The sequence below is a fragment of the Macaca thibetana genome, chromosome 9, assembly GCF_024542745.1.
Source record: "Macaca thibetana thibetana isolate TM-01 chromosome 9, ASM2454274v1, whole genome shotgun sequence".
Lineage (NCBI taxonomy): Eukaryota > Metazoa > Chordata > Mammalia > Primates > Cercopithecidae > Macaca > Macaca thibetana.
Genome location: NC_065586.1, coordinates 37,390,583 through 37,412,824, shown reverse-complemented (window position 1 = coordinate 37,412,824; position 22,242 = coordinate 37,390,583). Strand labels below are relative to the sequence as shown.

Genomic DNA, 22,242 nt, shown 5'->3' with positions numbered 1-22,242 from the left:
TATGTAACTATTATACAAAATTGTTGTTAAATATAACTCACCCATAGTTGTGCATTGAAATAATTATCATTATGACTATGTATCAGAGCTTCTGGCTTTCTCATTCTTTATTCATTTATTCAACAACCATGTGACAAACACTGGAATTACAGGATGAAGATGAGATAATCCACTTCTTGGCAATGTTACACTATTATATAACCTGAAAAAACAAACAGGTAATTTTCACACTTAGTAATAGATATCATGACAGATTTAAAATAGGGCACTACTGGAACACACAGATGGGACATCCAAGTTTTGGGTCAATATTGTAGACTTTTTGGTGGAGGAGATATGCAGGTTGATACCAGAAGGACAACAAAAACATATGTCAGACAGAAGGCAGGAGCAAATGCCAAGAGCTGGAGCTGGGAAAGATCACTGTGAAATTCTATGTAGTCTCGTTGGCTGGATGCTAGAGGTGGAGTACTAGTAAGTGGTGAGAAAAATCTGAGTAACTTGACAACAACCAAATTGACTTGGGCATTTTTTAATGTATTCCAAGAAATGTAGAACATTTACTGAAGACGAAGGTCAACCAATGACAAAGTCAAAGACTGAAGATTTAAAATGTCACCAGTCACATGACTGCTTATGAAGTATAACTGCTTGGCTATGCATCACGAGATGAGTCTTAGGTCTGTTGACCTTAAATCACAACCATAACCCTGAGAAGAGAATGATGCCTTTGTTTTCTCAAAACAACTGCAGTGTGTAGGCTAAAAGTTCCACAGGGATGGCAGAGAGTTAGAGCCAAAAACAGATATGTCGACTATTTGAGAGTTTTCTAAAGATATGGAAAATGACAAATTAATGAGGCATAAATATACTCTTTTTTTTATTATACTTTAAGTTCTAGGGTACATATGCACAACGTGCAGGTTTGTTACATATGTATACATGTGCTATGTTGGTGTGCTGCACCCATTAACTCGTCATTTACATCAGGTATATCTCCTAATGCTATCCCTCCCCGCTCCCCTCTCCCCACAATAGGACATGGTGTGTGATGTTCCCCTTCCTGTGTCCAAGTGATCTCATTGTTCAATTCCCATCTATGAGTGAGGACATGTGGTATTTGGTTTTCTGTTCTTGTGATAGTTTGCTGAGAATCATAAATATACTCTTAATTATAAGCATGTGTTTATATCTTTCATTAAATGTGTATACAAAAATAATTAGCATACTATCTATTGAACAAACAATAGCCAACTGATGTACTTATCAATTAAGCAAACTGTAAATAGACATTTCCTATTCATAGTTTATTTTAGAAACCAATTAATAAATCTGAATTGAACTAATAAATCTTGCAATGTACCTTCTCCTGCTCTAGTGGTATTTTCTGCCACTCCTGCTACATTTTAAATAAGTCAAATATTATTTAAAATGTTTAATTTTAAGAAGAGAAATTATCCTGACAATGATGTATCACTTACAGAATTGTGCCCGTTAATATTTTCAGAGACTATACTGAACATGAGAATTGCTTAAATAGAAAAATACAATCATATAAATAACCTAGAATTCTAACTTATTTTAGGTTTAGATAATAGAGACTATACATGTGTACTGCTGTTTAATCTGAGAAAAAAATTACAAATAATATTGTTCTATGAGTTTTTCTCTTACTACTACAAAGGTTAGAGAATTTAAGTCATATTTTGCAGTGAATGTATTTCTTTCTAATTCTTAGCAAAACTCTGTCCTTTATAAAAGTTCAGTTTTTTCACTTCAATAGATTTTTCCTTAAATTAACGTCCCATTCTCCCCCTTCAGAAAATTTACATTTTAATGTTTGTTATATGTTATCAACTTTTCAGCACAGAACCTTAAATACACAAGCGAAGAAAGTGGTACTAGCATAATGTCATGAGAAAACTGGACTGGCAAGAGAATAAGTAAGAATATCATGTGATCTATGTTATGATTGATATTTCTTTATATGAACACATAGATTTCAGAAACTTTGTTTGAAAAAAGAATATAGGTTAGAACCAGTTTTCAAAATTAGTTTGATTTATAACTTTCTAGAATTAGAAAGAAGGAAAGTATTAAATAGCTGCATATTTATAACTTTGATGCCTTTTCAGAAATTAGTATCAGTTTTAAGAATCATTTAATTATAGTTTTCTACTTAATAATGAAATGTGTGGGAGTATTTCAAGCTCCATTGCAAGTGTTTCCATCTGGAGTGTTCTTCTTTACATCTTTTGTATAAGAGGTATTCTCTTGCCGTATGCCAACAAGGTCTGAAATTGTGTACTGTATACACTGGACACTTTAATACCAATGAAAATATGATACTTAAAGCCTTCACCATTTTCAGACAAACATGTTTTCCCATATTTTGAGAGACTGTACTTCATAACATATCTGTGACTATAATGTTACAGACATGCCTGGTAAATTTAATGATGTGACAATACACATCACTAGAGAGGTCTTGTAAAGGAAATAACTCAACACCAGATAAAGGAAGGAGGCTGTACTGGAAGAATATTATATTACCATTAATAAACAGTATGAAAATGTACATTTTCACGTGACTTCAACTAAAAAACTACTAAGGCAATGCTATTATCTTTTCCCCAAAAAGTTCTTGTTCTAAATATTTAATTCCTATGTGTAATAGATTACATTACTTCTTTACTTCCTGTTTATATTTTTTATAATGCATAAATTTGATTCCGGAAAAATCAAACATGTTTCTCAACAGATTGTCTAATTTTGTACTGAAGAAATATGAACTCTGTAGGGAATACTTTATTTTAACAAACTTAAGTGAGGCCATTTTTTACCCTCCTAACTCTCAAAAAATAAATGGTAGAAGGAGCTCTATCTCCTTCAGTTCAGCTCTAATCTTAGTTATTTCTTGCCTCCTGCTAGCTTTTGAATGTGTTTGCTCTTGCTTCTCTAGTTCTTTTAATTGTGATGTTAGAGTGTCAATTTTAGATCTTTCCAGCTTTCTCTTGTGGGCATTTAGTGCTATAAATTTCCCTCTACACACTGCTTTAAATGTGTCCCAGAGATTCTGGTATATTGTATCATTGTTCTCATTGGTTTCAAAGAACATCTTTATTTCTGCCTTCAGTTCGTTATGTACCCAGTAGTCATTCAGGAGCAGGTTATTCAGTTTCCTTGTAGTTGAGCAGTTTTGATTGAGTTTCTTTGTCCTGAGTTCTAGTTTGATTGCACTGTGGTCTGAGAGACAATTTGTTATAATTTCTGTTCTTGTATATTTGCTGAGGAGTGCTTTACTTCCAATTATGTGGTCTATTTTGGAATAAGTGTGATGTGGTGCTGAGAAGAATATATATTCTGTTGATTTGGGGTGGAGAGTTCTGTAGATGTGTATTAGGTCTGCTTGCTGCAGAGATGAGTTCAATTCCTGGATATCCTTGTTAACTTTCTGTCTCATTGATCTGTCTAATGTTGACAGTGGGGTGTTGAAGTCTCCCATTATTATTGTATGGGAGTCTAAGTCTCTTGGTAAGTTTCTAAGGACTTGCTTTATGAATCTGGGTGCTCCTGTATTGGGTGCATATATATTTAGGAGAGTTAGCTCTTCCTGTTGAATTGATCCCTTTACCATTATGTAATGGCCTTCTTTGTCTCTTTTGATGTTTGATGGTTTAAAGTCTGTTTTATCAGAGACTAGTATTGCAACCCCTGCTTTTTTTCCATTTGCTTGGTAGATCTTCCTCCATCCCTTTATTTTGAGCCTATGTATGTCTCTGCATGTGAGATGGGTCTCCTGAATACAGCAAACTGATGGGTCTTGCCTCTTTATCCAGTTTGCCAGTCTGTGTCTTTTAATTGGACCATTTAGTCCATTTACATTTAAGGTTAATATTGTTATGTGTGAACTTGATCCTGCCATTATGATATTAACTGGTTATTTTGCTCGTTAGTTGATGCAGTTTCTTCCTAGCCTCGATGGTCTTTACATTTTGGCATGTTTTTGCAATGGCTGGTACTGGTTGTTCCTTTCCATGTTTAGTGCTTCCTTCAGGGTCTCTTGTAAGGCAGATAAGCATTTGCTTATCTGTAAAGGATTTTATTTCTCCTTCATTTATGAAACTTAGTTTGACTGGATATGAAATTCTGGGTTTAAAATGCTTTTCTTTAAGAATGTTGAATATTGGCCCCACTCTTCTGGCTTGTAGATTTTCTTCCAAGAGATCTGCTATTAGTCTGATGGGTTTCCCTTTGTGGGTAACCCGACCTTTCTCTCTGGCTACCCTTAAGATTTTTTCCTTCATTTCATAAGTCCCTTTCAATTTTGTTATTTCTTTCCTATTAAATCCACGTATTTCTCATATTTCTCTTAATCGAAATTCAGAATGATTATTTCCAATCAAGCACCTCATACAGTACCTGGCACAAATTATGGAAGGCAAAAGGAGATAAAAGAATCTTCATGACATCAGTCACTGTTCTATTCAGTGAGAAAAGGGTGTTGGTGATGGCTTTGAAGTATGTGTAGCTTATGAGATATTAAACATTGCCAGAGGAAATACAGAAGCTTAATAAACTGCTAACCTAATTTTATGAATAATACTAAATCAAAAGTTATATTAGCTCCTTATAGGGTAAAATACATAAATACTACACTGACACTTTTTTTCTTTATAAATAGAAGGTGAGAAAATTATACATGGGAGAAAATAATGTATCCACAATTTTTAGGAAATTAGCAAGGCTCTCGCATAAACAATGGTTTTTAAATGATTTCCCATAGAAATCTAAGATACTACAGAGGACATAGCAGTATTAAGGGATAATGAAGTCACAGCTTCAGAGCCTCCATCCTTTCTTTAGCAAGTTAGCTCTTCTTGTACCTGTTCTGTTTTATATAATATGGTTGTATCTAACTTTTTTTAAAAAAACTTTCTGTTCTTCTAAAAAATTTCAAGCTATGAAAGTCACTGATTAAGTCAAACTCCTTCATTTTACAAAAGAGGCAACACAAACTCAGAGCACTTATGTCTTACCGTAGGTCACAAAGCCAATTAGCTCCAGGCCAGAAATGGGCTTTAGGTCTTCTGTCTGAGACTGGCATTTGATGCCAGTGATTTCCTCCATATTTAGGAGAAATGTATACATTTAAAAATATAACTCAGAGAAAATGCATGCATATGGTAAAACTGTCTTGTAGCTCAAACATGTTTAGGTGCAATAGGTTAAAAAGTAGCTGTCCAGCTAAATAGTGAATTCTAAAATTATGAATACAAAGTAAGCAATAGAAATTAATATCATAACATCTCTGAGTGACAGTCAACATAATCAATTTGTAAAAAACAAGTTTGTTAAACTCAAAAAAAAAAAAAAAAAAAAAAAAAAGAAAAAGAAAAAAAGGAAAAAAAGGAACTCAAAGGAGAAAAACTTTATCAAGCCAGGTGATATTGAGAAAATTCTTAGAAAAACTATTAATTTTCTCCAAATAGGACTTGACTTACCAAAATCAATTAATAAATGAATTATCCATGTTCTGGGTTATTTTTAGCAAAATTGAAGACACAAAACAGATTTCTCTTCACCATCTAGCATACTTCTATCTAACCTCTTGTCATTAATTGGTACATACAAAGAAAAGTTCTGAACTTAATTTCAAGGATAACTTAAACCCATGCACAAATAATTGGTGAGCCTTCATTTCCCTGGCTTCAAGTTTCCATGTGAGGGCTCATGCTCTCTCTACTTTCCTCTTGGGAGGAGGGAAGATTTATGTAATGAGTAAATTTGGGCAAAGCACATTGAGTGTATTTGTTTGGCTTTGAGTCTCTTTGCAAACGTGTGTCTGCCTACAGTGACATGAGTTTGGATTGGCTGTCATCTCTGCAGGAAGCTGCCTGCTCCTGTGGCAGTGTCAAGTATCTCTTTCTTCCACTTGCAACTGTGTGTAAGAGCCTAGTCTGAGAAGAAATGTTCAGAAGCTCACTGTGGCTGCACATCTGAGCCACATCTTCCCATGAGTTGTCATAAGTCAGCAATAAAGCTGGTATGTTGATGTCTGTCCATCTGATTCTTATGTTCTGAACTCAGAGAAAAAATAGGAGTGTCATTTGCAGCCTACCCCACCACAGCCCCACCAAGATGGCTACATAACACTTGTAAAAATGTTTCCTACTTCCTTGACTTTGTAACTTTATATTCTTCAACACAACCCCCCATGTTAACAAGAGAAAGGGCTGGAATAAAGATTGTAAATAAAGAAATATAGTGAAATCAGGCCTGGCACAGTGGCCTGTAATCCCAGCACTTTGGGAGGCTGAGGTGGGAGGATCACGAGGTCAGGAGATCGAGACCATCCTGGCTAACATGGTGAAATCCCATCTCTACTAAAAATACAAAACATTAGCCAGGTGTGGTGGCAGGCGACTGTAGCCCCAGCCACTTGGGAGGCTGAGGCAGGAGAATGGCGTGAACCTGGGAGGCGGAGCTTGCTGTGAGCCAAGATCACGCCACTGCACTCCAGCCTGGGTGACAGAGCAAGATTCTGTCTCAAAAAAAAAAAAAAAAAAAAAAAAAAAAAAAAAAAAAAGAAATAAAGAAATATAGTAAAATCAATCACAATAGTAAAGCCCAACAAATACAATGTTCACTATTTCAACAATAACTTAGTGACAGGCTACTGTTACATTGTACCTGATATTATAAGTTTAAAAATATTGCTGTATTGTCTTTTTGAGACCAATTTGATAAATACATATACATCACACACATACTTTTCCATAATTAATATATTTTCAAGTAACCATGTTTTTAAATTAAAATGTAATATCATTCTGTATTTTAAGGAGCACTCAAGTTTTATGACAGTAATTATGCACTCCCATGTAGTAAAATCAAATAAGTTTGCACATTTAAACCACTGCAATTCAAGATCAAAATATCAATAATGTCTGAAGGCAATTATACTTGCTAGTTTGTGAGTATTAAATACATGCACTGTGTCACAGAGAAAGAAAATGGGGAATACTTCATTGACCAAAGACCTGATAGATTAAGCATAGATCCACACATATATTTAAAGTGCAACTCAACATTCTGTGGAAAATGTGCAACTCAACATTCTGATATGACAGTGTTCCACCATGTGACACAAAGTTCCACCATGTGGCACAATGTTCCACCATGCAACACAATGTTCCACCATGCAACACAATGTTCCACCATGTAAAAAGCTACAGTCTTAGGAATATGGTTTTAGCTTGGACATATCTATATAACTACATTTAGAAAAGAAGTTGCTAAACTGAATGAACATTTGAGAAATAGAAAAGTTACTTAAATAAATTATTAGAAACTTTTTGAGTCAGTAATGTACTGGAAGTCCAAATCCAATCAATGTAGAAACGAGTCTTCCTCTCTCAAACATTTAAAAAACATGTACCAAGTGACTACTGGGTGCCATACATTGTCTTAGACACACAGGTACTATACAACTTTCAAACCTAAAAAAAAACTTTAAACCAGCTAAGTCTTATCTTTCATTAATGTGGTATAAAGTGAAGATTTCAGTTATCACAAAAACATTCTATGTGCAAAAGGATCCAATGACTGATGTATTTTTGAAGCTAATTTTAATTTTTGAATTTTACAATATAATTTTTTAAAGAACCAATAAAATTATAAAATTCCTTCCCATATATGGAACAAAGCATCTCAGAATTTAAATAAAAACAAAGTAAACGTTTGGAAAAAGTATACATAGTTATCTATGATAGCTATCATAGTGTTAAGTGGTAAGGCTAAACTTAATGTGTTGGTGACAGGTGCAAGAACTGGCAAAAGAGATCAACATAGAGAACACTGGCTTTGACATCTAGCACAACTTCCATCACATGCAACAAAAATGAGGTATTATAATCAGTTTCTCTACAGTTTAAAAAACGGCATAAGAAAGAACTTCAAATTAACAATATTCCAAAATATCACAGCCTTGTTAATAAAGAAGATAAATACATTCAGTATCAATGCGATTTTAACATATTTTATGTTAGATTTAGATATTTTAACATTTTACTTTCTAGAATTATAGCCAAAAATGTCTAAATATCTTCTTGTTTGGAATGCTCCCTCCAAAAACCTACCTTTTGTATTATTTTAGATAATCTGTACCAACTCTCATAGTATTATTAGATGTTTTCCTAGTAGAAATAATTAAATTTTAGCAACTCTAGTAGGCACCTTCTTTCTGTATCTCTAAGAGTTTTGTAAACAATTACATAAGAACTTTTTCAGGTCATTCTAAAGAAGTTATGAAAACATGTCACTGAATCTTCATAGAATTATTAAGTCAAACATGATTTGGCAAACCAATTGCCCACAAAGGAACCCTGCACTCTTTGGAACTACTAATGAAGTTGAAGATGAACTGTCTTTCAACATATCTGGAAATACTAAAAATAAATAGCACTTTGCCCCCTAAAAACTAAGAGAAAATATTTTCTCAAAAATCTTTGCTTGCACTACATTTGTATTTATACATGCTTTCATTATCTTATGAAATTATACATGAGCTGATTATTCTGGAAAAAAAAGATAAGAAAATTTCACATGTGCATCATGATTAAACTTCACAGTAGTAGTTAACATTCTTCCTCTTTTTGTACCCAGAAGTGCAGTTTTATGACCCTGAAGCACTTAGACCCTGATCATATCACTCTTTTTTCAGAAAAATAAAACTAAGCTATCAAAATAATTAAAAACTCAGCTAGCTAGGATCATCTAATTTATGTATTAAAACAATCGTTTAATTGTTCCCCTTTATTTAGCAGCAATGCTGTCTGAGAAAGTTTAGATTTGCTCCTCTAGAATTTTTTAGAATATGAAGCCAGGTAAAGAAAAAACATTTCATTTAACATAAGCATACACTACTTTTCTCTGCATTAAAGAGACTGTGAAATCACCATCAAAACTATAAGCCAATGTGCATTGATTGAAATGGGTATTTCAGTGACAGTGATACACATTGAAAACTAGTTGCTACCTATTTATTTTAGTTCAAAAAATTGTGGGTTTTTTAATAATTTATTTTGTTTTTGTTTTTTTTCTCAACAGGGACTCACTAAGTTGCCCAGGCTGGAGGGCATTGGCTATTTATAGCTGTGATTATGATACACTACAGCCTGTAAATCTTGGGCTCAAGTGATTATTTTGCCTACTCAGCCTCCTAAGTTGCTAGGATGACTGCACACAGTTTTAAAATTTCTCCCCCAGTCAAAAAATGGAGTATCTATCTATCTATCTATCTATCTATCTATCTATCTATCTATAATCAATTCTTTAATTTATATATCTTGTCATTGCTGGCATCATTTTGGGATCTTCAGAAATGGATTCTCACTATGAATAAAATCACCTAGTTGGATTGTAAGATGTCTGCTACATCATCAAGGTAAATGGGAACCCTGCACAGCTTTATGGAATTCTGGGTAGAAAGAAGATAATGGTTTATGTGTGGTTGTAGTTGCCATTAAAAGACTCAATATCATTGCCATATTAGTCATCAGTAATTCAAGTGATAGACACAAGTGAACATCATTTTAAAAATTTAAAGAGTTGAATGATTTAGCTATTTTCAAGCTATTGTAAAATTGCACAGCAATAACAGAGAGTTTACAAAAACTGAGAAAAAAAGTGATGTAGGTATAGTGGCAATTAAAGACCCAGTCTTGTGTAAAAAAATTATAAGACTTTTAACTTAAAAACAAAACAAAAATGAATCCTTTAAGTGTTCCACGTTTATTTACTTCATAAATGTATTTATTTTAGATTACTTTAAATAATGAACATCTACATGTGATTAACTGTTTGGATGTCAAACATTCACTTCTGATTAGGGGCACAAAACTTGAGATGGTACAGGAAAACATTAAAAGTGTTATGAACAACAGTTAAACTCAAACCAATCAGAAAGTAAGCCAAAACATCTCAAAGTATATATTTAGTTACTAGGGAATAATATTCACTTTCTAAAATGTAACTTAAATGCAGTTTTTAAAGCAATTCAAAATGTGTTACTTAAGTTTATTGAATGAAGTTAACAAATAGGTATTTCATAAAAATGAGAACTCCAGGGACTTTTAGTAAAATTTCTGTTTTCTTTCTTTGTTAACACAGGTAATGTTGACCATTATTTAACACACAAGTCAATTAACTCAGTATTTCACCTACTTAAAAACAAGAATTGCATCAGAAATCTGAAAACCAAAGGAAGAAAGATAATATAACTAACCTTGAACAAGTAGGTCTTTGCACTGTTATTTTATGTCGTAGGCTTCAGGAAGAAATCATGAATTTTTCTTCTAAAATAAGTATTCTGTCGACTCAAACTATTGGTAAGATTTCCAACACAAGGTAATTCTGGGACTGGCCTCCTAGCATGAGTTGTGAATAAAGATCTGGTCTGTTGTTTCTCCAAAAGAAGTTTCTTACTGGTCTCTGCTTGTCTCTCATGAGTTCTATGAAGATTGCAAAAGAAAAAGCTTAGTATTTTATTTTATCCTACATAATTAGAAAAGGACTTGTATTTAAAAAGAAAACCCTTCTATAAGAATAAATAACATTTCCCATTAAATCGTACTTTAACAATGAAGACGTGTGAGAGCATGCCTAATGTATGTAATTATAGGTTTTAAATTGTTCTTAAAAAGTACATATATATTTTAGGAGAATTTCTAACAAAAAGTTTTTTTTGCCTGCCATGACTATTCACTATGTAGAAATATATCAAAACGTCATGTTGTATTTCTTAAATACATACAATTAAGAAACTAAAACTAAAAAAGCTATAAATATGTGTTTATTAAACCAGTTTAAAGATTTAAAAAAATTATCCCTCAAATATATTTTCAGGCATTTGATTTAACATTTCTTGTACATTTTCACGCATTATTTGGGATCAATTAAGCATTTGACACTGAGAAGTAATTCACACAAACAACTCCTAGGGGAGACAAAAAGAACTAAAACAGCTTCAAAGGCAGTCAGCTACTAACATTGTGACCAAGGCATCGGAGGTGGGGCCTGTCCTTCTGTCTTCCACACACACCCTCAGGCTAACAAAAGTGTTATTTTTAACCATTTTGTGAATTATACATCCCTTAATCTCTGTATTAGTAATTCCCCATTTCACAAGGATGTTTTTATAAAGAATAAGAAAACTATACAGGTGTTTTCTCAGGGTGCTGTCTAATGATAATTCCCAAGATCACTACCAAAGAAAGTTAATTTACCAACTGCCAGAAAGTGAAATGTAGTAGTAATTGTACTTGACCATTTTGGTCTCAATTTTAATCCTCCAAACAACAGTTAAACTTATTAGTATTTCTATTTGGGGACATGCTGAAAAGCCATTTAATGACAATACTACTGTCTGAATTAAATGCTTCAAAAATACTTAGCTGAAAGACTAATAGATCAGGTTGACTAGATGTGAATCGGAAGGGGAAAAAAAGCCATATAAAACCAACAAATGTGGAAGAGACATAAACTCTCCTGGACAAACATTTGGAAACTCAGTTCATTTACTAACACCATGTTTCCATAATTATATTATCTAGTTAACTTTCACTTCCCACTGATGTTGTGACCCTGTCTCACTAAAAATTAATCTTTTGAGGTAAATTAATGAGCTTATTTTCTATAATTATATTTTGACTGACTAGTTCATTTGACAACAAATCCCTAAATTTTAATTCCTCTAAATAGAGGTGCTTATATTTTTCTAACTCTGTTTTATTAAAGTCTTCTACAGTTTTCATTTTGGAGAGTTCAGATTCCAGATCTTTAACTATCAGCTCCATCTTATTTATTGAAACAATACCATGCTCTCTTAAGTGCTATAGGTTTCCTTGAGTTTCTGCTTGTGTTTAAACAAATTAAAAGTACAGTAACAAACAATTTAATTGGACATTTAAAAATAACTAAAAGAGTATAATTAATTTGTTTGTAACACATTGGATAAAAGCTTGAGGTGACAAATACCCCATTTACCCTAATGTGATTATTATGCATCTCATGCCTGTATTAAAATGTCTCATGTAACCCATACATATATATGTGTATATATATGTACACAGACACCTACTGTGTACCCACAAAAATTAAAATTAAAAAGAAAACAAATCAAAACGGTACATTTTAAAGTAATTATAAGCTTCATAATTATTGTATATTTGTTTCCTTTTGTTTTAAGTCAGTGATTCAGAAAGCAATTTTAAATACATGAACGAGAAGCTGAAGCTTAAAATACTTATCAGCAATATTTACTAAATTGATAATAGCTAATACCTAGATAGGAGGATGAGTTCTGGTGTTCTGTGGCATTGTAGGGTGAATACAGTTAGCTATAATTTATGGTATGCTTTCAAAAAGCTAGAAGAGAGGATTGGAAATGTTCCCAACAGAAACAAATAATAAATGTTTGAGGTATTGAATATACTAGTTATCCTGATTTGAGCATTACACAGTGTATACATATATAGAGGAGATATCACTGTTACTTTATATCTCATAAACATGTATGTACATGTCAACTAAAAATACAAAAAAATTCATCTCATTAAAAAAATAATAATACGGGCCAAACTTAGTGACTTACAGCTAATTAATAGTATGTGGCCTGACCATCCTCACTTAAAACAGGGGAAGGGGGTACCAAGCGCAAGCAGTTTGAGATAGAGAGCCTTTTCTAAGCTAATGCTGCAAATCTCATGGTGTAACTCTTACCATATTCCATTTATTCAAAGCAAGTTCCATTTATGAATGCCTAGAAGCTCCAATGTAGGTGATCTGGCTACCCGCCACAGCCAACGTTCCAGGCAATGGCCAGCATTAACAACAAGACACACAGCTGAGCAAACCTTCAGATTATTGTACTTTCCCAGTCTTTGAGCTGTCCCCAGGAAAGATAAGAGGAACAGTGACAAGCTGTCCTGGCCAAGCTTCTCCCAAATGGCAGATTTATTAATGCAACAAATGTTGTTTTGACCCACTAAATTGTGGGTGATTGTTAGGAAACAATAAAAATAAAAATTGATTTAAAAAATTACAATAGAAAACTTACACAGTAGGAACTAGTCATCTTTAAAGTACGATCTAATAGAGGTTGATATTAATTTTTTCATGTCAAACTATGCTAATGAGAAGCAGTAGAAAAGTAGAAGACAGACATAAGAGCTACTGAGGAGAAAGATTTCCTAAAATTCCTTTTAATTAAAAATTCTTATTACTAGGCAAGTGTGCTTCTTTAGGATTTCCACTCAAGTTAGGAAATCAGTAAGGCAGGGAAGCAAAGAGGCAAGTTTTGAAGTGCAACAGCTAGAAAACTAAAAATATTTGGTTTAACAATCAAAATCAGACATTATCTGATTTCATAGAAGTAAAATCTTAAGAAAGCTAAGCAGCAGAGTATGAAGTAACCAATCTGGCATTCATTATTCATTTTCCTTTCCTCAATGAGAAAATAAAGAGAACATTATAGAATCATTTTTAATCATCTCAGAAGTAAAATAAATGTAGTAGGTTTTGAATGTTAATAAATAAAATACAATTTACCCTTTACTGTACTTCACGTTTGTCTATACGAAGAAGTTAAGACCATTTAATCTTTATGTTGTACCACAATCCTTCTTCATATCATACAAAAAAATTAGCTTTGATATTTTGAAATTTGAACAACTAATTTCACTGTTGTCTCTTATAAATTGCCTGAACATAACCTATTTTTTAGTGCTGAACTTTCGAGACTTTTTATTTGAATAGGATAAAATATTTATTCCAAAAAAATGTATGAAGCTATAAAATATACCTGTGCATCTTGATCTATTTAAGCAGAGGGAAGTAGTTACAGAGAATTGTGATTTCTGAGAATGCAGGAACTGTACCAAGAAAAGATCATCCCAGGTGTTATACATAAGAATCAGGTGCCAGGTCAAAAGAGGATCTACCTGTGAACTGCAAGATGATGAATTAGCTCCATTTCCAATGAGAAAAGCTTATAGCCTGGACTGACTCTTCTCCTCCCAGGATGGATAACATCTACAGATGACTGTGCAAATTACAATGAGTTAATAAAACCTAATGCATGAAATAGTAGACTGTAAGAAGATGATGTGACCAAGATTAGATGGAAATGGGACTCAAGAGAGAGGCATTCAATGAGAGACTAAAGGTTCGAATAGAGAAACAAAGGAAAGGACTCTTGTCTCTGTAAGCTTGACTTCCCACCATGTCATGGAGTCAGCAAGGAATAAGCTTGCCATGGAATCTTTCAAGAAACAAAAAGTAAAGATGTTTCTCTATATTGAGCTTTTATTATGCATGATAATATATAGCTGGTAATATGCAAAATGATTGAAAAAGAGTTGTCATGTAAGTTGATGTGGTACTGGCATAAGAATAGAGAGATCAATGTTTTAGAATTTAGAATCCAAAAATAGACCTGCACATGTATGGTCAATTGATTTTCAACCAGGATAACAAAATTACTACATGAGAAAAGAATAGCATTTTCAACAAATGGTTCTGGGACAAATAGATATCCATATGCAAAAGAATAAAGTTGGCGTCCCAGCAAATACTGTATTTAAAATTTATCTGAAAATAAAATAGCTAAATTTAAGAGCTAAAACTACAAGTTTCTTCGAAGAAAAGACAGGAATAAATCTTTGTGACTACATTTGGCAGTAGCTTCTTAGATATAACAACTCAAAATATGGATTAACATTATAATTTAAAGCTGTGGTGCTTGAAAATATACTAACAGTAAAGTAAAAAGGCAAGGCACTGAGTAGGAGAAAATATTTGAAAACTGTATTTCTCTTAGAAAACTTGTATCTAGGATATATAAAGAACACTTACCATTCAGAAAGAAAAAGATGACCCAATTAGAAAATGGGCAAAGGAAAGAAATATACATTTCTCCAAAAAAGATATACACATAGCTAAGATGCACATTAAAACAAGATTAAAATTATTAGTCATTAGGGAATGCAAATCAAAACCATGGAGGGGTGCCACTTCCCACCACTAGCATGGAATCATTCCTGGTAAAAATGTGGAGAAATTAGAACCCTCATACTGCTAATGAAAAATGGTATAGCTGCTTTGGAAAATGTACGGGCATAAAGTTAAACATAGAATACCATATGACTCTTCAATTCCACCCATAAGTATGCACCCAAGAGACATGAAAACATATGCAAACACAAAAACTTATACATAAAAGTTCATGGCAGCATTATTAATAATAGCCCAAAATGGAAACAACCTAAAGATCTATCAACTGATGTGTGGGTAGATAAAATGTTTGTTATATCTAGACAATGAAATATACTCAGCAATAAGAAGAAATGAAGTGCCGATACTTGCTACAACAGAGGACCCTGAAAATGTTATGCTAAGTGAAAGAATCCAGTCACAACACGCCACATACTGTGATGTGAACAAGATGAAGCGTACAGAACAGGCAAATATATACAAACAAAGTAGATCGGTGGTTCCCTAGAACTGAGCAAGGAATGGGAAACCGGTGGGTGACAAAAATGTAGAATTTCTTTTAAGAGTGATAAAAATATTCTAGAATAGACTGTGTTGACGATTGTATAACTCTGTGAAAATACTAAAAGCCACTGAACTGTGCACTTTCAAAGAGTGAATTGCATGGCATGTTAATTATACCTCAATAAAATTGTTACCAAGAAAACCGATTTGATACTAGTGACTTGAAGTCATAGGATGGTGTACTGCTTGCTTTTATATCATTGGCCAGGGTTCAAGACACAGAATGAGCAGTATGCCCATCTTATAGAAAAAGAATACATTAAACATGTATTCTTCTAAGTCCATAAAATTAAAAAACAAATCTCTTTCACTTCTCAAAGCACTGACAGATTTTTATTTCCCCAAAGTATTTGGGTACCTCTTTTGGTCCCAAAACGTACTTGATGTGTTAGCTTATTCATCTGAATATCCATTTCAAGTAGACCAGTTTTAAAATCTCCATGGAAATTAAGCTTTCCATTTTCACATTCCTTTAACTTCTTTTCTGTCATTTCTAAAAGCTCCTTATATCTGCAGGAATGTACAGAATGACTAAATCAAAATGTTTCAGACTAATATTTAACAATTTCTTTTCTTTTTTTTTTTAAACAAATGTGTTCTAACCTACAAAGAAACAAATCAATAAATTATCCCTCTCTCATTTGTTTCAATGTAACACAGTTTGAAAACATTCTAACAAAATTTAACTTTATGTAAGTAATATGAAGAAAATTTTACAACATATATGACAGATAAAGGATTGATATTATAACCATATATAGAGTTTTTATAAATAAACTATTAATATTTATTTTAGTATTTGGTTGGGGGAAAGTAATCATGATTTTTGAACCACGATTACTTTTGTACCAACCTAATATGTTAATATAAAATACTAACCTATTATTAAATACGAGTTTTCACTCAGAGATCAGCATCAAAGGGGAAAAGCATATTTATATGTGAATATTTGCAAAAGACACAAAAATACATTTTTGATACATTTTGACCACAGTCTATAGGAAGAAAAGAATACACACACAAAAATTATCACAAAAATTATTCAAAGTAGAATAGAAAGAAAAGAAAACAGTCCGAGTTGAGGAGGGAAAAGGAAATGAGAGATCATGTGAAGACTTAACGACAGTTGTAGGAAGAGATCTAAAGATCTTTGCTAGCACAGTGCTAACAAAGTGAAAGGCATCCAAAACCATGCAGAGAAAGATAATGAGAGAAAAATATTAATTGGAATCAGAGAACAAATTAAAGTTCTCAGCAAATAGAAAAGCAGCCATGTTGGGGGCTTCAAAGGCACTGAGGAAAATTCTATTTTTAATCTCGGTGGCAGAAACACAATTACTCATTTTACTCTTTTTTAGGTAATACATATTTTTATTATAACATATATATATATGTGTATATATACACGTGTGTGTGTGTGTGTATCAAAAACAGCAGAAGTTTAGTGATATATATATATAACTCACATACGCATGGGAGGTACCAGTAGAAAATAAGTAAATATCCATAATATATTTAAAAACTAAACAGAATCAAAGAGACTGAAATAAAAGTTAATCGAGATAATTTTTGATGATGTTTAAAAACAACAAGGGCAGATTTTCAGATATTAAAGAACAGCAGATATGCACACTACCACCAGGAAGATTACCAAATACAAACACATCTTCAGAAATAAAAATTCAAAGTAGATAATGAAGAGAGCAGTTGACATTATATGCCAAAGGCATTGTCATTATTGTTTTCAAAATCATTAAAGAATAAGAGTGTGATATTTAGGTATTCAAAAAAAGTTGCAGTTTGTGCTGTGACTCTGATAAAGCATTAAGATTGAATAATTTGTTTAATTATAAAAATGCAGATTAGGTCAAATTTATATCTCAGTTTTAATAAATATGTTGAAATTATAGTTAATATATATTTTTAAAGTTCTAAAATATTGAAACCTTACCCAGTTATTTCTTTTCCTGATTCATTTTTTTTCTTTATTTCCCAATCCAAATTATGCTCCAGAGATTGCATTAAGTCACAGTACATTCATTTAATTTCTCTTTTCTATATTCAGTCTTTTAAAGAAGTTAAATTATTATTAAAAATCTAGAGACACTCTTCTTTCCTAAAAATATTATTTCTCTTGAGTTCACGAGTTATATATGTGTAAACCATTTTATAACATGCAGTTTATACACTTTATTCCAATAATGACAGATTGAAACATAACCTTTTTTAAAACAACCCAAAATGATTTATACTTTCATTAGTATCATTTGCGGAATTTAAACTGCCAAAATTTATTTGGTAAAAAAGTTTTTATGCATAAAATACTAAATGCTAACAATAAGTGAAAAAATAAGTAGTTATATTTATATTTTGGTGCCAAAGATGCCCTCAGAGCATTGTCATCAACAGTTCACAATACTCCAGGTTTGCTCATTCAGATCTAAGAAAGATAATTTTTTGAAAGCTCTCATTTGGTCCCCATAACATTTCTGATTCTTACCTAACTTCAGGATAAGGTAACTACGTTCATTCTCTGTAAGCATTCTTTTATGGTTTTTTGATTTTTCTTTTTTTATTAACCATTTTTCTCTAGATAAAGTTTATGTGTTTTCTATGTTTATCATTCTCAATATTGTCAACTTATAATGGATTTATCAAGATGTAACACCACTGCAAACTGAGGAGACCCTGTACTGTGTGTTGAAAATCCCTACTCTAAAATCTGAAGCTTCAAAATCTGAAACTTTTAAAATGCAGACTTAATTTTTCTCAACAGTCAGAAAAAATTTGATTATTGACTAGAACAATTCTCCTCTATTAGAGTGATTTCTGTTTTATATTTATTGATTGAAATATATTTCGAATAAAACTTTATTATGTCAATGTCTGAAAAAATAAATTATCAGTATAATATATTTAATTGTGTTGTAACAACTGGTAAGATAGAATATTTTCAATTTATACAATAACAGGTAGCATGTATGTCAGATATAATCCTCTGCTTAGGTAAATTTATAATAAGACATGATTATGTCTCATGAAAAAATAAAGCAATGTACAACTGAAAGTTAAATTGTTCTGCACCAACTAGAAAACACATCCTGAAGCATAAGGTCAATGAGAGTCAGAACAGTCAGAGAAAGCTTCATGAAAATGGAAAATGTGTCCACCAAGTCTGAATGAATGAGGACAGATGAACAAAAACTGAAAATGGAGGAAAAGCATGAGGAAGGCAGAGAGATGAGGAAACCGGCCCAATTAAGTAAATATAAAATCCAGTGGCAGAGAAATAAAAACATAGGTCCACACAATAACTTGTAAGTGAATGCTTATAGCAGCATTATTCATAATAGCCAAAAGGAGAAGCAGCCTAAAGATCTATCAACTGATGAATGAATAGCTGCTGTAGCCATGCAATAGAGTATTATTGGACAGTAAATAAAAATGAAATACTGATATGTACTACAAAATAGATGAACCTTAAAAACACTACGCTAAGTAAGAGAAGCTGCTCATTAAACACTACAAATTGTATGATTCCATTTCTATGAAATGTTCAGAACGGGAAAATCTATAAAGACAAAAATTAGATGATGGTTGCCTAGGACTGGGGAAGGTGGAGAAACATAGGAGTGAGTGGTGGTGATGACTAAGACATACGAAGTTTCTCTTTAGGGCGATGAAAATGTTCTGAAAATGATTGTGGTGATGGTTATACAACATTGTGAATATATTAAGAGACATTGAGTTGTACAATTTAAATGTGTGAACTGTATGATACGTGAATTTTTTTCCCAATAAATTTCCTTTTTAAACATCCAATGGCAGTATCAAGATAATTTCCTTTATTTTCTATTTTGAATATGCCTACTACACATGATCTAAATATGTATATGTTTATACAATATAATTAAAAAGAAAAAATAAAAGAATTGCCTAGCTATTCAAATATTGTGTATATTAACCTAAACATTTGCATTTTGGAGAGTAGTATGATGTCCTTGGCATCCATTCACAAAAGTGGAGCTAAGAAATAAGATAATTTTCTGGAATATTCCATTACACATTCTTCTCTGATTAAATATGGCTTGCCTCACCATGGCAACATAAATCACTGAAAAATACTGTTTATCTGAAGAATAGTCTCTCAACTTGTGGGATAAACAATGTATAATTCTTAATCTTCTTAAGGGTAAATATTATGAAAAAATATGTAATTATAAGAAAAACATTGCAGAATGATAGCCACAGTTTTTAAAATAAGCATATTATAAATAGAATTGTAATAAAACTAATTATAATGAACATATAAAAGAAGTCTTCCCATGGAAATTAATATCATAAAACAATTTATATTATTTAACCAGCTATAGATTCACTGTTGGCATGTTACATTTAATACATACTTGACTTTTGACTTGAAATCATTTCTTCATTAAATCCTATATCTCATCTTTGAGATTAATGTGATAATGTGGTGTAAGTTCTAGTGAGGTCTGACACACACTGTTTATTGAGATCAGCCAATCGTTTTTGAAGTTGTCTCACAATGACCTGACAAGACATATTTGTTATTGATTTTGTAAATTATCTTATCAAATTAACAATATTTACTTTTAAAAAAAAATCCCCAAATATATTGATTCAGCTTATTTTCTTCATTTGTACACATTGCTGCTTATTACTGAATCCACTCAAGGACAAAAGAAGGTGTTATCTTCCTGCCAAACTGGTAGTCTCTTACTAGACACCAGATTCATCCCACTAGTCATTTGTCCCCTAATGAATCGGTAATGCTTCACAACCTACTGAAGTCTCAAAAAAAAAAAAAAAAAAAAAAAAAAAAAAAAAGTTGGGGCAGGACTAGTGGTGGCAAATTCTACACAGTGGAATGCTTTCTTTCTTCTGTATTAGAAGCACAAATCAACATCAAAGTTCCTCACATATTCAATCACCTGTTGAAATTTTTCCAATAGATTTCTATCTCAGAATAAAACTATTTTTATTTTAAAGCCTTTAGAGACCCTAGGTAACCTGCTCTCCACATCTCTCCTGACCTCAGCTGCTATGTTTCTCTTCTCTACTCGCTTATTTTGTACTATACATGAACCTTGCCACCCCACATGAATTGTAAAATGGGGATCCAATGCAAAGCTAATGAATCACAGATAGCTACAATGACCTTTCTCTGGGACATGATAGTCTTTGAGCTTTGAAATATAAATTATGAGCAAATTATTTGTAACAATATTCAAAATAAGTTATAAATACCAGTGGGGTGATTAAATCAAATTTGATATTGTAAAATTCACTACATTTGTCCTAAGGTATTATTTAATAAAATGCAGATGTCTTTAAAAAATTGAGAGGTTATAACAATACATAATTTGAGATTCAAATATGTTCAGATTTAAGTCAAATTGACATAAATGAAAATAAAATTATATCAACTAAAATATACAAAAAGCTACTGAAAAAAAGTATTATTACAAGATGCAGAAATGTACACTTCAAAATATACTTCAAATACACTTCAGTTCCTCTGGAAAATTTATAATTAATTGTCAAAGTAGATTGCTGAACTGAATCTTAATTTCAAAATACTAATTGCTGATATGGGCATTCCCATTTATCTGCTTCAATGTGGTCATAAAATGTGGCGACAAAGAGACATTAAAACCTTTATTTCAACAGTAAAACCCAATGTCATTAATGTTCATCTATTAAAAATCTTAAACTTAAAATTTCATCAGTGACACAGTGTCTTTACTCAAAGTGTAAGGTCTCTCTCAGCTTTAACTTTCATTTGGTGGAGATGAGGTATGTTTCTAAGCTGACATAGTAAGTATATTTATCATCTGTTTATATTCTACTAGATTCAGCATTTAACCAACGCCAAATATGCTTTAAATTTTCTTTCAGGAAGGTTGACAAGTATTTATATTTTTTGATACTTACTTCTCTTTCTTCTTTCTCTTTTTCATATTTATATATACAGTCTTTTAAATGGTTAATGTAATTAAATATCTCCTCATTTTTCTCTTTTAGGGGATGATGTTGCATTTTCCTCTTAAGAAGCTGAATATTAATTGTTATCTTGCTTTTGTTATCAGCTTTCTTATGTGCATGAATTAATTGCTGTCGAAGCCACAGATTTTTGCTTTGTAGTTGAAATAATTTCTGCTCCAGAGACTCCTGCTGTTCATTGTGTATGTTCACATTATCTTGTTCATTTTGATACATGTGTTCAGCTTTCTTCATTTGATACTGTGTTTCATCTCGCTCTCTTTGTGCATGTTCTGAAACCAATGTATTTTCCCTCAGAGCATCTCCTGCATAATTGAGATTAATTTTTAGGCTTTTGGATTTCCTTTGAGCTTCAGCAAGTGGTTGATGGAGCACCTTATTGTTATATATTGTATTATTCACATCAACATTAATTTTGCCTTGCAGAGAAGCATCTCCTGCAATGTGGAAAGCAAGTCCTTGGCTTTTTCTTGATGTCACAATTTGATCACGGTCTTGTACAGCAGAAGCCAGTCTAGGATGGTATGATTCAATTTCTCTCTCCCGTATTTCTTTGTCTTGTTTTTCCTTCAATTTAGAAGTGAGCATTGTGTTCTC

At 32.2% G+C, this 22,242-nt stretch overlaps 1 protein-coding gene across 1 annotated transcript; it reads right to left on the bottom strand.

Moving 5' to 3' along the window:
• Window positions 1–80: 80 nt before the first annotated feature.
• LOC126963132 (ankyrin repeat domain-containing protein 30A-like) lies at window positions 81–22,236 on the bottom strand (the record flags this gene model as incomplete). The annotated part of the gene is made up of 4 exons (XM_050805125.1): window positions 81–202; window positions 10,289–10,514; window positions 20,025–20,172; window positions 21,577–22,236. Coding segments are annotated over 2 exons (753 nt in total), but the record flags the coding sequence as incomplete, so codon positions are not given.
• Between the last annotated feature and the right edge of the window lie 6 nt (window positions 22,237–22,242).